Below are 12,211 nucleotides of genomic sequence, written 5' to 3'. Positions count from 1 at the left end.
GATAATTTAACATTGGAGGTTTCAGTTATTTGTGGGTGATCCCAAAGACCAATAATATTTAGCAATAAATAACATTTACTTTCATTTATCAGAGATACAGAAATGAATTTGACGTAAAGGAAGGCTTGGGAGGATGTTGTGAGGCCTGTGGCTGAGCGTCTCCTGCATTTCTTATTGAATAAATATGTAAATAAACTGTAGCCGCTTCCCTAGCGTGATCGCAGTTCTATGGGAAAATGGGCCTGGAAACCAGAGCCGTCTGCTGGTGCTGGTGCTGACCGCCAGGGGCAGGTAGGCTCCGGGGTGAGGGATCTCGGCAAAAACCCAATTCTTACACTGGTCTCATTTACCAAATTCAGTGCAGGCGCAGATCTATGGAGAGAACGCGTTCCGTATAAAAATAAAAATATATACAGAGCAACTTGGCTTCTTAATAGAAATTATCTGTAGTGAAATTTCTCAAATTTAGGTTTTCAAGGAGGTCTTGAAAGATTTCTCTTTTGAATAAATCATCAACGGTAGTTATGTAGGTTCTTCCCTGAATGAACCTCCCTTCTCGAGTCCAAAAGGGATCTTCAGAATCCTCTAGCCCACCTCCATTTGATACCATATTTTTTGGTTCTTTTTAAAGATTTTTAAAAGTTATTTTTGGGGGGAGGTAATTAGGTCTACTTATTTAATTATTTTCTGATGGAGGGACTGGGGATTGAACCCAGGACCTCATGCATGCTGAGCATGCACTCTACCACTTGAGCTGTACCTTCCCCGTTAAAGATGTTTTAAAATATAAAAGTAACATGTTGTCATTCTGGAAAAGTTGGAAAATACCAAAAGGTGTAAAGGAAGAAAAAAAAAGTGAAGAGAACAGAAAACATTAGCCTGTTCCTGTCAGTTTCTGTGTAAGTTTGTCTTGCTGTTAGAACAACGTAAGAACATCTCTCCTTTTCATCGTGCGTTACTTTTATCTGTGAAAACCCTCTCAGGACCTGCAGCTGCTGTGCCCATAACATTCTTGGCGTGGTCCAGGTGACTGGACTGCCCCCTGATTTTGGGGGGGCGGATGGGTCCTAGTTATGCTTTTATAAATGATGCCAGAGTTTTATTCCTAGAGCTTTTCATCTATTTCAGATTATTGCCTTGGATAGATTGTAGATTTAAATGTCAAAGGCTCTTGAAAACTACGCCCCAAGTCGCTTCTGTAGCCTTTATTTTGACCATGAAGATGAGGAAGCCAGAGGGACCAGCCCTGGGGGTCCGAGCAGCCTGGGGCAGCGGTGTCCCAACTGGGAGCCTGTTTTCTCTCCCAGTGGGGATTTAAGCAGAAGATCAGCGGTTCTTAGTGCTCTCCTGGCTGATGCAAGTGGGGATCCAGCAGCACCTCCGTGTGCCAGGGCCCCAGGGGCGGGCTCTGAGCGCCAGCTTTGACAGCTGGAGTAGGAGACCACGGACCAGGGAACAGTGGTTCCTTACTTCGAGCTGCTCCTTTTGCAGTTTACTCCGCTACCCTTTGAAGTGAACGATGATGTGTGTGACGGGCTGGCTGCGCTCATTCCCCACGTGGGATTTTCCACATCTCCTCTCCCCACTTTTCCGGCCTTCTCCCTCCGGTTCCGCTCTGCGTTACACTGATCCAGGGTTAGCAGGCTGTGTGCCACGCCCCGCCTTTACGCGTGCAGCCCCCTCTCCCGGAAAAGACCCCATTCTCCACGTCCGCCCTGCAAGCCGCAGTCCTCCCGCTGACAGTTCCCAGGACGGCCCAGCATGCTCTCCAGATGGCGCCCCCTCCCCGCACGCCGGCCAGCTGCCCCCGCCACCTGCGCTGGGCCTTTGTGCTGATGTGGCGCTGGCCCCGCCCAGCGTCTTGTCTGTGCTCATGGGTGAGTCTTCGGGACAGACTGAGAGCGACCCTAGGACGGGGGTCTGTGTCCTCTGCACCACATCCAGCACGTGAAGGCATCTGTCGCGTTGCTTCTCGGCTCACCTGCAGACAAGGGTTCTGGGTTGACGTCTTTGGCTTTGTTTCAGGTGTTTCTGTCTGAGTGGAAGGAACGCAAGGTCGCCCTCTCGCGGCTCACTAGGCTGGACGTGAGAGAAGACTTCCTGCACGGACTGCGGATGCTGAAGTCGCTGCAGGGCCAGCACGTGGTCACGCTGCTTGGCTACTGTGAGGACGACCACACCATCCTCACCGAGTATCACCCCTTGGGCTCCTTGAGCAACCTGGAGGAGACGCTGAACCTGTCCAGGTACCAGCGCCTGAACACGTGGCAGCACCGTCTGCAGCTGGCCGTGGACTACGTGAGCATCCTCAGCTTCCTGCACCGCAGCCCGCTGGGCACGCTGGTCATGTGCGACTCCAGCGACCTACCCAAGACGCTGTCCCAGTACCTGCTGACCGCCAACTTCAGCGTCGTGCTCAATGACCTGGACGCTCTGCCGCTGGTGAACCGCAGCTCGGGGGCCCTGGCCAAGTGCGGCCACAGGGAGCTCCGCGGGGATTTTGTGGCTCCGGAGCAGCTGTGGCCCTACGGAGAGGACGTGCCTTTTCGCGACGATCTCATGCCCGCGTATGACGAGAAGGTCGACATCTGGAAGATTCCGGACGTGACCAGCTTCCTGCTGGGGCACGTGGAAGGCAGCGACATGGTCCGATTCCACTTGTTTGACATTCACCAGGCGTGTAAGAGCCAGACGCCTGCCGAGAGACCCACCGCTCAGGACGTCCTGGACGCTTACCAGAAGGTTTTGGGTCTTCTCAGAGACTCCGCGATGTCTCAGACCAGGGAGATGCTGTGAAGACCCGCGCAGCCGTGGGGGCCGGGGGGCGGGGAGCTGGGAGGCGCGGAGCAGGGGGCATGGCTGCAGCAGCGCTGCTCTCCTGGGGGTTCCTTCCTCTCCGTCCACGTGCGCGTGTGATGCGCCCCCGCTCCCGGCAGCCTGGGCCGGAGGTGCCGATGCAAAGAAGTGTCTGAAGGACGTAGCAAGAACGGAGCCATGGAGAGCCTTCTAGCCGCTAGTAATTGGGTTTGCTAACTGGTCAGAAATGTGTGTAGAGAAGGTGTAAATTAATTTGTTTTTAAAGTGGAGGGACTGGGGATTGAACCCAGGATCTTGTGCATGCTAATTACGCACTCTACCACTGGGCTGTACCCTCCCCTGGAGAAGGGTTTAAATGGCAGTGTGCGGAAGACACACCCTACTTCTCCATAGTCAGGTGGAGTGTTTGTGGTGTATTTCACCCGGACTGATGACGCCATCTCTCCTGTTTTAAATGGTGGTTCTGTGAAGCTCCTGTGTGTTCACTTCCCGGGAGCTGGCACGTCCTTTGACATTTTGAGTTACCAAGTATGATGGAAATTATGTCCTGTTACTGCCTTGGGTGATGCTTGAGAGATTCCTGTTTACCTTCCTGCTGGATTTCCTGTGTCCAAAATTAATTATTATGAATATCTCACATAAACAGTGTCACTCATTACTGGGAAATGTCAAGCTCTTCCACTTGAGTCGCAGGGGACTTTAGAAGGTCTTTCCATGGCAGGGGATGAGGGTTTGTGCATGTTCATCGTCACTAACAAGAGATGAAAGCTGACATAAGGGGCAGAGATGCGATGCAGCCGACTGCCTTCCCTGCACTTTCTCAGGCATCACGGTCACTGGAATCCCAGGGAGCTCCCCCCAGTGTCTCCCCCAGTCTCTGACTCAGCCGGTCTGGGTGGAGTCCAAGACTTCGCATTTCTCACTGGTTCCCAGGTGATGCTGGTGCTGCCGGTCTGGGGATCACATTTTGAGAACCACCATCCTGACCTGTCAGGGAGGGCAGCCCAGGCAGCAGGGTTGGGGTATTATCAGCATTAGCCCTATTCTTCTGCCTGAGGTTGATTGGGTCCTATGGGTCCTACGGTTGATCAGAGAATACATTTGCCCAGAGTATATTAACAGTTGCCTTTTTGTTATAAAAACACTGCCAGAACCCACTAGGATGGCTGTCGTTACAAGGTTGGACAATAACAAGTGTTGGCAAGGATGCAGAGAATTGGAACCCTCATACACTGCTGGCGGGAGTGTAAAATGGTGCAGCTGCTTTGGAAAGCAGTCTGGCAGTTCCTCAAAAAGTTGAAAATAGTTACCACGACCCCCCAGTATTTATCTAAGAGAATTGAAAACATGTCCACAAAAACCCTGTATAGGAACGTTTATCACTTTATTATTCATGAGAGACAAAAGATGAAAGTAACCCAGATACCCACCAGCTGGTGAATGGATAAAGAAAATGTGGTCCATCCATATGATGAGATATCACTCAGCCATGAAAAGGATGAAGTACGAACGTGCTCCAACATGGATGAACGTGCTAAGTGAAAGCAGCCGTCACGAAAGACCACGTTTTGGATGATTCCCTTTATATGAAATGTCCAGAATCAAACCCACAGAAACAAAGTAGATTAGTGGTCTCCAGGGGCTGGCAGGGGGTTGGGGCTGAAGAAGGGGTAGTGCTTGCTAATGGGTACAGGCCTTCTTTTGGGGGTGATGGTTACACAACTCTGTGAATATACTGAATAAGACTCAATTGTATAAAAAGGGAAAATTTCATAGTATGTGAATTATATCAGTAAAGCTGCAAAAACTCCCACCTCTCCCACAGACTGCGTATTCTTATGATCCTTTTCTCTTGACATGGTTGTTCCTGTGTGTGGACTTGCTGATTTGATATTACCCTGTTCATGGTATAATTCAGGTTTGAGGGGTTTTCTTAGTTTTTGGACTTTGCACTGGAGCAAAACTTTCAGTTTCAAACGAACTTGTTTTTAAATACTGATGATGGAGCCAAAGTGAATGGCATGGTGTAGGGCAAGGGACCCTGTGCCAGGATCAGAAGATCTGAGTTACAGTCCCAGCTCCGCCTCTGATTCATTGTGTGGCCTCCAACAAACAGATTTCTAAAATGAGAGGGTTGGTGAGAGGCATGTCCAACTTCTGCTCTGCTTCTGAGTTCTCCCTGATGCTTTATCATGCCAGTGCCGACACCAAACTGGACCTGGCCCTTTGGGTTCAATCTTTAGATCGTGCTCGGATATAATTCAGTACTAACAGAACTGCCGAATCCTAAGAGAAACTTACCTTCTAACTAAAACCTAAATGGGAAGTTCATTGTCCACGTGTCCAGCAAAAGTGTAATCAGGAGAAGAGGCAGATGAGGTGAACCAGCCCCAAGAATTGGTGCTCACCCTGCTAACCTTATTCCAAGTATTTAAACAACAAAAAAACCCCGTATTTTTATAGTGTGCTTTCTCAGTATCTCATGTGATGCTTCAAATACTCCAAGCTTCCAAGAGCCCTGGGGATTGTAGGTGGTTCAACAGAGACAGGGCACATGGTCCCCAAATGAGGCATATGTAGGTGGGAGTGGGATCAAAATGTCCACACTTCCTAAAACAATCTACAGATTCAATGCAATCTCTATCAAAACTCCATTGGCATTTTTCACAGAAATAAGAAAAACAATCCTAAAATTCATATAGAATCATAAAAGACCCTGACTAGCCCAAGAAATCTTGAGAAAGAAAAATAAATTTGGAGGGATCACAATTCCTGATTTCAAAGTACAATATAACAAATCTATAGTAATCAAAACAGTATGGTACTGATATTAAAAATAGACACAAACCAATGGAATAGATTTGAGAACACCATTAAAAACCTAGGTTTATATGGTCAACTAATTTTGACAAGGGTGCCAAGAATCCTTAATGGGGAAAGGATAGTCTCCTCAATAAATAGTGCTGGGAAAATTGGATATCCACATGCAAAAGAATGAAACTGGACTCCTGGTTTTTATCACTCACAAAAGTCAACTCAAAATGGATTAAAGACTTAAATGTTAATACCCAAAATGGTAGCACTTCTAGAGGAAAATATAGGTAAAAAACTCCTTGACATTGATCTTAGCAATGATTTTTTTGGATAGGACACCCGAAACCACAGGCAACAAAAGCAAAAATAAACACCTGGGACTACATCAAATTAAAAAACTTCTATACAGTAAAGGAAACAATTAACAACGTGAAAAGGCAATCTATGGAGTGGGAGAAAATATTTATAAACCATCTATTTGATAAGTGGTTAATATCTAAAATATATAAGGAATGTTTGCAACTCAATAGCAAGGAAACAAACAATTCAATTTAAAATTGGGAAGAATAGACGTTTTTCCAGAGAAGACATACAAATGGCCAACAGGTACATTAAAAAGTTGCTCAACATCACTAATCATCAGGGAAATGCAAATCAAAACTACAGTGAGATATCACTTCACACCTGTTAAGAGGGCTTTTATAAAAAAGACAGCAGAGAAAGTGTTGTCGAGGCTGTGCAGAATTTGTGCCCTCTTGGTAGGAAAGTAAACTTGTACAGCCACTTTGAAAAGCGTTTTAGAGTTTCCTCAGAAAGTTTAAAATAGCACTATAGTATGATCCAACAATCCCTCATTTGGGACTATATCCAAAGGAAATGAAATAAGTCTCTCAGAGAGATTTTTGTACTTCTCTTTTCATTGCAGCATTATCCACAATAGCTGAGATATGAAAACACCATTTCATCCATCACTGTATGAAAGGCTAAAGATGTGAACGCACACACACACACATACACAAAAATACTATTCAGCCATGAGAAAGAAGGAAATCCTGCCATTTGCAACAACATGGATGAACCTAGCGGATATTATGCTAAATGAAATGAGCCAGACAAAGAAAGACAAATACTGTATGAGCTCACTTATCTGTGGAATTAACAAAATTAAACTCACAGAAGCAGAATAGAAGGGTGGTTACTGGAGGCTGGGGAGTGAAGGAAAAAGGGAAGATGCTGGTTAGAGGTACAAGTCTTCAGTTATAAAATGAAGAAGCTCCGGGAATCTAGTGGACAGCACGGTGACTACAGTTAATAATACTGTGTTGTACATTACATTTTCTAAGAGTAGACCTTAAACACTGTCACTCCAAAAAAAAAAAAAAGGTAACTGAAGAGATGAATGTATTAAATAACCTAATTGTGGTAATCATTTCACAAAATATACTTATGTCATTATTATGTGGTACACTTTAGATATATATAAATTTATTTGTCAGTTATATGTCAATAAAGCTGAGAAACAATTTAGAGCATTTTCATCATCTCAAAAAAAAAGCCCCAAAACAAAACCAAAAAAACCTCATACTTGTTAGCTGTCACCCCTATCCTCCCATTTCCCCCCAGTCCTAACCATAAACAGCCACCGATCTACTTTCTGTGGATTTCTCTATTCTGGACTTCGTATGTGAACTTTTGTGATTGGCTTCTTTCACTCAGCGTGATGTTTTCAAGGTTTATACAAGCCGAGTCGTGCCTCAGTACTCCATTTTTAGAGCTGAGTGATACTCCAGTGCACGGATATATATCACATCCTGTTTATTCCTTATTCCACTGATGGACATTTGGGTTGTTTCCACTTCTGACTATTTAAATAATGCTGATATAAGTATTTGTGTACACGTTTTTGTGTTTTCGTCTCTTTTTTTTTTTTTTACCTTCTTTTGGGGGGGAGCGTGCAGTAATTAGGTATTTATTTATTTATTTATTTATTTATTTATTTATTTATTTAAATGGAGGGACTGGGGATTGAACCCAGTACCTTGTGCATGCTAAGCATGTGCTCTACCACTGAGCTATACCCTCCCTCCTGTATACCCAAGACTGGATCTACTGGGTCATTTGGTAACTCTACATTTAATCATTTGAAGAACTGCCATTAAACAGACTGTTTTCCAAAACAGCTCCGCCATTTTGCATACATTTTGCAAGTGTATGAGGGTTCTGATTCCTCTACATTATCTGACTTTTTGATTATAGCTATCCTAATGGGTAGGGAGTGGTATCTCGTTGTGGTTTTTCCTTGGGGTGTGTTTACTTTCATATGTTTTTAGATGAGGCTTCTGATACTTGCAATTTGAGTGTCTTTACTGTTAAAATCAGTCTCACAGATCCTCTGCTTCTTTAAAAAAATTTTTTTTTGAGGTATAGTTGATTTACAATGTTATGTTAGTTTCTGGTGTACAGCAAAGTGATACAGTTATACATCCTCTTACATGTAAAATGGGAATGATAATAACTTTCTTCTAGAGTGGGTTTTCCCCCTTTTTAAATTACGGTAAAATACACATAAAATTTACCAGTTTACTATAGGTAACTGTTCAGTTCAGTGGCATTAAGTACATTCATATTGTTGTGCAAACATCACCACCATCCAGCTTCAGAAAATTTTCATCTTCCTCAAGTGAAACCAGTTAACACCAACTCCCCATTTAACCCACGCTTCACAACCTCAAGTCCCTGGCAGCCACCATAATGCTGCTATGAGCATGGGTGTACAATTATCTGTTTTGAGTCCCCGCTCTAAATTCTTTTGGGTCTATACCCCAAAGCAGAATTCCTGGATCGTGCATTAATTTTATGTTTAATTTTTCTGAAGAACCACCATACTGCTTTCTACAAATGGCTGCACCATTTTACATTTCCATGAGCAATTTCTCCATATCATCATCAACACTTGTTATTTCCCTTTTTTCTTTCTTTCTTTTTAATAGTAGCATCCTAATGGGTGTGAAGTGGCATCTTATTGTGGTTTTGGTTTGCATTTCCCTAATGCTTAGTGATGTTGAGTATTTTCATGTACTTATTGGCCATTTGTATATCTTCTTTGGAGAAATGTCTATTCAAGTCCTGTGCCCATTTTTGAATCAGGTTGTTGGATTTTGCTGCTGCTAAGTTGTAGGTGGTCTTTATATATACTGGACGTCAATCCCTTATTGGATATGTGATTTGCAAATATTTCCTCCTGTTCCATGGTTGCCATTTCACTGTTGATAGGATGCACAAAATTTTTAATTTTGATGAAGTCCAACTTAGCTATCTTTTCTTCTGTCGTCTGTGCTTTGGTGTCATATCCAAGAAATCATTGTTAAATCCATTAAAATGAAAATTTTTCTTCTAAGACTTTTAGAGTTTTACCTCTTGGATCCATCTTGAGTTAACTTTTATATACAGCATCCAACCTCAGGTTTTTACATGTGGCTATCCAGTTTTCCCAACATCATTACCCCTTCCCCGTTGAATGGTCATGGCACCCTTGTCTAAAACCACTTGATCATGAGAGTGTATTTCTGGGCTCTCTATTCTTTTTGTTTTAATTGAAATATAGTCAGTTACAATGTGTCAATTTCTGGTGTACAGCATAATGTCCCAGTCATATATATATACACCTATACTTGTTTTTGTTTTCATATTATTTTTCATTAAAGGTTATTATAAGATATTGAATATAGTTCCCTGTGCTCTACAGAATACATTTTTAAAAAATCTATTTATATATATATAGTGTGCTCTCTGTTCTTTTCCATTGGTCTATATCTCTCTTTACCACTCTGCCAGTACCACATTGTTTTGATTATCATAGCTTTGTAATAGGTTTTGAAATCCAGCGTGAGAAAACTTCAACTTTGTTCTTCTCTTTCTCAAAATTGTTTTGGCTCTTCAGAATCCTTTATGATCCCATAATAATTTTAGGTGGCTTTTTCTATTTCTGCAAAAAACACCATTGGGATTTTGATAGGTGTTACACTGAATCTGTAGACTGCTTTTGGGTAGTAGTCACACATTAACAATAGTAACTCTTCCAGGCCATGAACAGGGGATTCACTGTGGATTTGATTTGCATTTTCCTGATGGCTAATGATGTTGAGCATCTTTTCATGTCCTCATTGGCCATTTGTATGTCTTCCTTGGAGAAGTGCCTATTCAGATCATTTGCCCAATTTTTTTCTTTGCCCATTGTTAAACCAAGTGGTTTGGGTTTGGTTCTTGCTGAGTTACTGGAGTCCTTTATATATTCTGTATATAAGTTACTTATCAGATACGTGACTTGAAAATATTTTCTCCCATTTGGTGAGTTGTATTTCACTTTCCTGACAGTGAAGAACAGAAGTTTTAAATTTTGATGAAGTCCAGTCGATCTACATTCACTCATGCTTTTGAGTAACAAAGAACCCATGGCCAAATCCAAGGTCGTGAAGATTAACCCCTATGTTTCCTTCTAAGAGTTTTAAAGTTTTTGCTCTTACATGAAAGTCTTTGACCTATTTTGAGATAATTTTTGCCTGTGGTGTAAAGTAAGGCTTCGGCTTCATCCTTTTGCATATGCCTGTCCAGCTGTCCCAGAACAATTTTTTGAAATGTCTACACTTGTTTATGTTCCTTTGTCTCCTCCTCCCACTGAAGTCAGAGCTTTGCTACTACTACTGCTCTGAAACTGCTGTCACCAGATCACTTGTGACCTGATAGCTAAATCGAATGGATGTTTCAGTCCTTTTTTTTTTTCTTGAAATAGTCCTTGATTTCTGCAGTATCCCATTCCCCTTGTTTTCTCCTACCACTCTGGCTGCTGCTTCCCAGCCTCTGCCCATCCCAAGGGCTCCTGGTGTTTCTGTTCTCAGCCCTTCACATGTTACCTGGGTAATCTCATCCTCTTTTATGATTTCACTTCCACCTATGTACTGATTTTCCCCCAATAGTTACCTCTCTTGACCTTTATCAGTTTTATTCACAGATCACATCTCTGATGAGGGATTGATCACCAGCATATATAAAGAACTCCTACAGCTCAACAACAACAACAAAAAAAAAAACCCCTGCAAACCATCCAGTGAAAAAAATGGGACTTGACTAGACATTTATCCAAAGAACATCTCAAACTCAGCATTTCCTAAATGACTCTCCTCTGCTTCACATTTGCTGCTGCATGTGTTCTTCATCTGTACATGACACTCCATCCTGTGATTTCCCAAGGGACAAACCTGATTTATATATAATAACATGCAGCCATGTTAAGTGTACATTTCAATAATTTTTGATACATTTATATCCTCATGTCACCACCCCTACAGATAAAACAACAAAACATTTCTAGCTATCCTGGAATTTCCTGTGTACCCCATCACATTCAGTCCTTCCTCTACTGCTGGCCCTAGAGCAATGCTCTCTGCTTTATTCTTTGAAAGATTTGAATTTCTTTTCCCGAGTTTCATGTAACTGGAATCATACGGTATGGTATATACCTTTTTGTGTTTGTCTTCTTTTGTTCAGTGTAATGTTTATGAGATCCACTCATGCTTATTGCATATATATTTTGTTAAATTTACTTACATATTCATTTAAAAGACCTATTGTAAATGCTATTTTAGAGACTTCAAGGTCCCATTTTGTTTATGTCTAGGATATAAAAATGCAATTGATCTTTGTATATTGATGTTGAGTTTTGTAACCTTTTAAGTTACAGCAGCTCTTTTTTTTTTTTGTAGATTCCTTAAGATTTTCCACATATACAATCATGCCAAGTTTGAATAAAGCCAATTTGTGTGCTTTTTATTTCTTTTTCTTATCTTATTGCACTGACTAGGACCTCCAGGACAATGCTGAGTACAAGTGGTGAGGGCAGGTATCCTTGCCTTGTTCCTGATCACAAGGGGAAAATACTGTCTTTCAAGTGTCATGTTAGCTGTAAGGTTTTCATAGATGCCCTTTATCAGATTGAGGAAGTTGCCTTCTATTCCTGGTTTGTTAAGCTTTGAATAGATGTTGAGTTTTGTCCTTTTTGTTTTTTTTTCTTCTGCACATGTTGGTCACATTGGGATCATATGACTTGCTTTGGCCAGTGAAATGTGAATGCAGGGCACATCACTGCTGGGCTGGAGCCAGCATGGGATTTGCTACCTCATCTGCCCACTGCTGCAGTAATGTTCACCATCTCCTGCTGAGATGAAGCATTGGGACATCAATGTGAGCAAAAAAGGAACTTTTGCTGAAATAAGCCACAAGGTTTAGGGGCTGTTGTGCATTACAGCCTAACAGAGAAGGTTCTTGCCCTCAGGACAAACTCTTTGCCTTCATGGAGCTTACATTCCAGTGCAAGGGAAGCAGATAAACAGATACACATTATAAGGTCGGGGAGAGGTGAGTAGAATCAAGCAAACAAAGCAAATCAGCAGGACAGGGGATGGAGAGTGTTTCTGTTTTATATAAGGGTGTTAGGGAAGGCCTCCTTGAAGAAGATCACAGCTGAGCTGAGACCTAAGACCTGGGGAGGGGCCACGAGGAGCCTGGGGGAAGGCTGCTCCAGGCA

At 42.7% G+C, this 12,211-nt stretch overlaps 1 protein-coding gene across 13 annotated transcripts in view; it reads left to right on the top strand.

The window, feature by feature from the left end:
* LOC105071102 (heparan-alpha-glucosaminide N-acetyltransferase) overlaps positions 1-12,211 on the top strand; it is a 53,083-nt gene that overhangs the window by 9,978 nt on the left and 30,894 nt on the right. For 10 of the 13 annotated variants that reach the window (XM_074353873.1, XM_074353877.1, XM_074353872.1 and 7 more), the window contains one exon: positions 2,026-11,457. The exons of the other annotated variants lie outside the window; for them this stretch is intronic. In XM_074353873.1, the coding sequence (XP_074209974.1) occupies positions 2,026-2,796 (771 nt within the window). In that variant the 3' untranslated portion in view covers positions 2,797-11,457. Of the gene's footprint in view, positions 1-2,025; positions 11,458-12,211 lie in introns of those variants that run through there. 13 annotated transcript variants of the gene reach the window in all.

This window comes from Camelus bactrianus, chromosome 26, assembly GCF_048773025.1.
Source record: "Camelus bactrianus isolate YW-2024 breed Bactrian camel chromosome 26, ASM4877302v1, whole genome shotgun sequence".
Taxonomy (NCBI): domain Eukaryota; kingdom Metazoa; phylum Chordata; class Mammalia; order Artiodactyla; family Camelidae; genus Camelus; species Camelus bactrianus.
The sequence above is the reverse complement of the archived record's forward strand: the minus strand, read 5'-3'. Positions and strand labels throughout refer to the sequence as shown.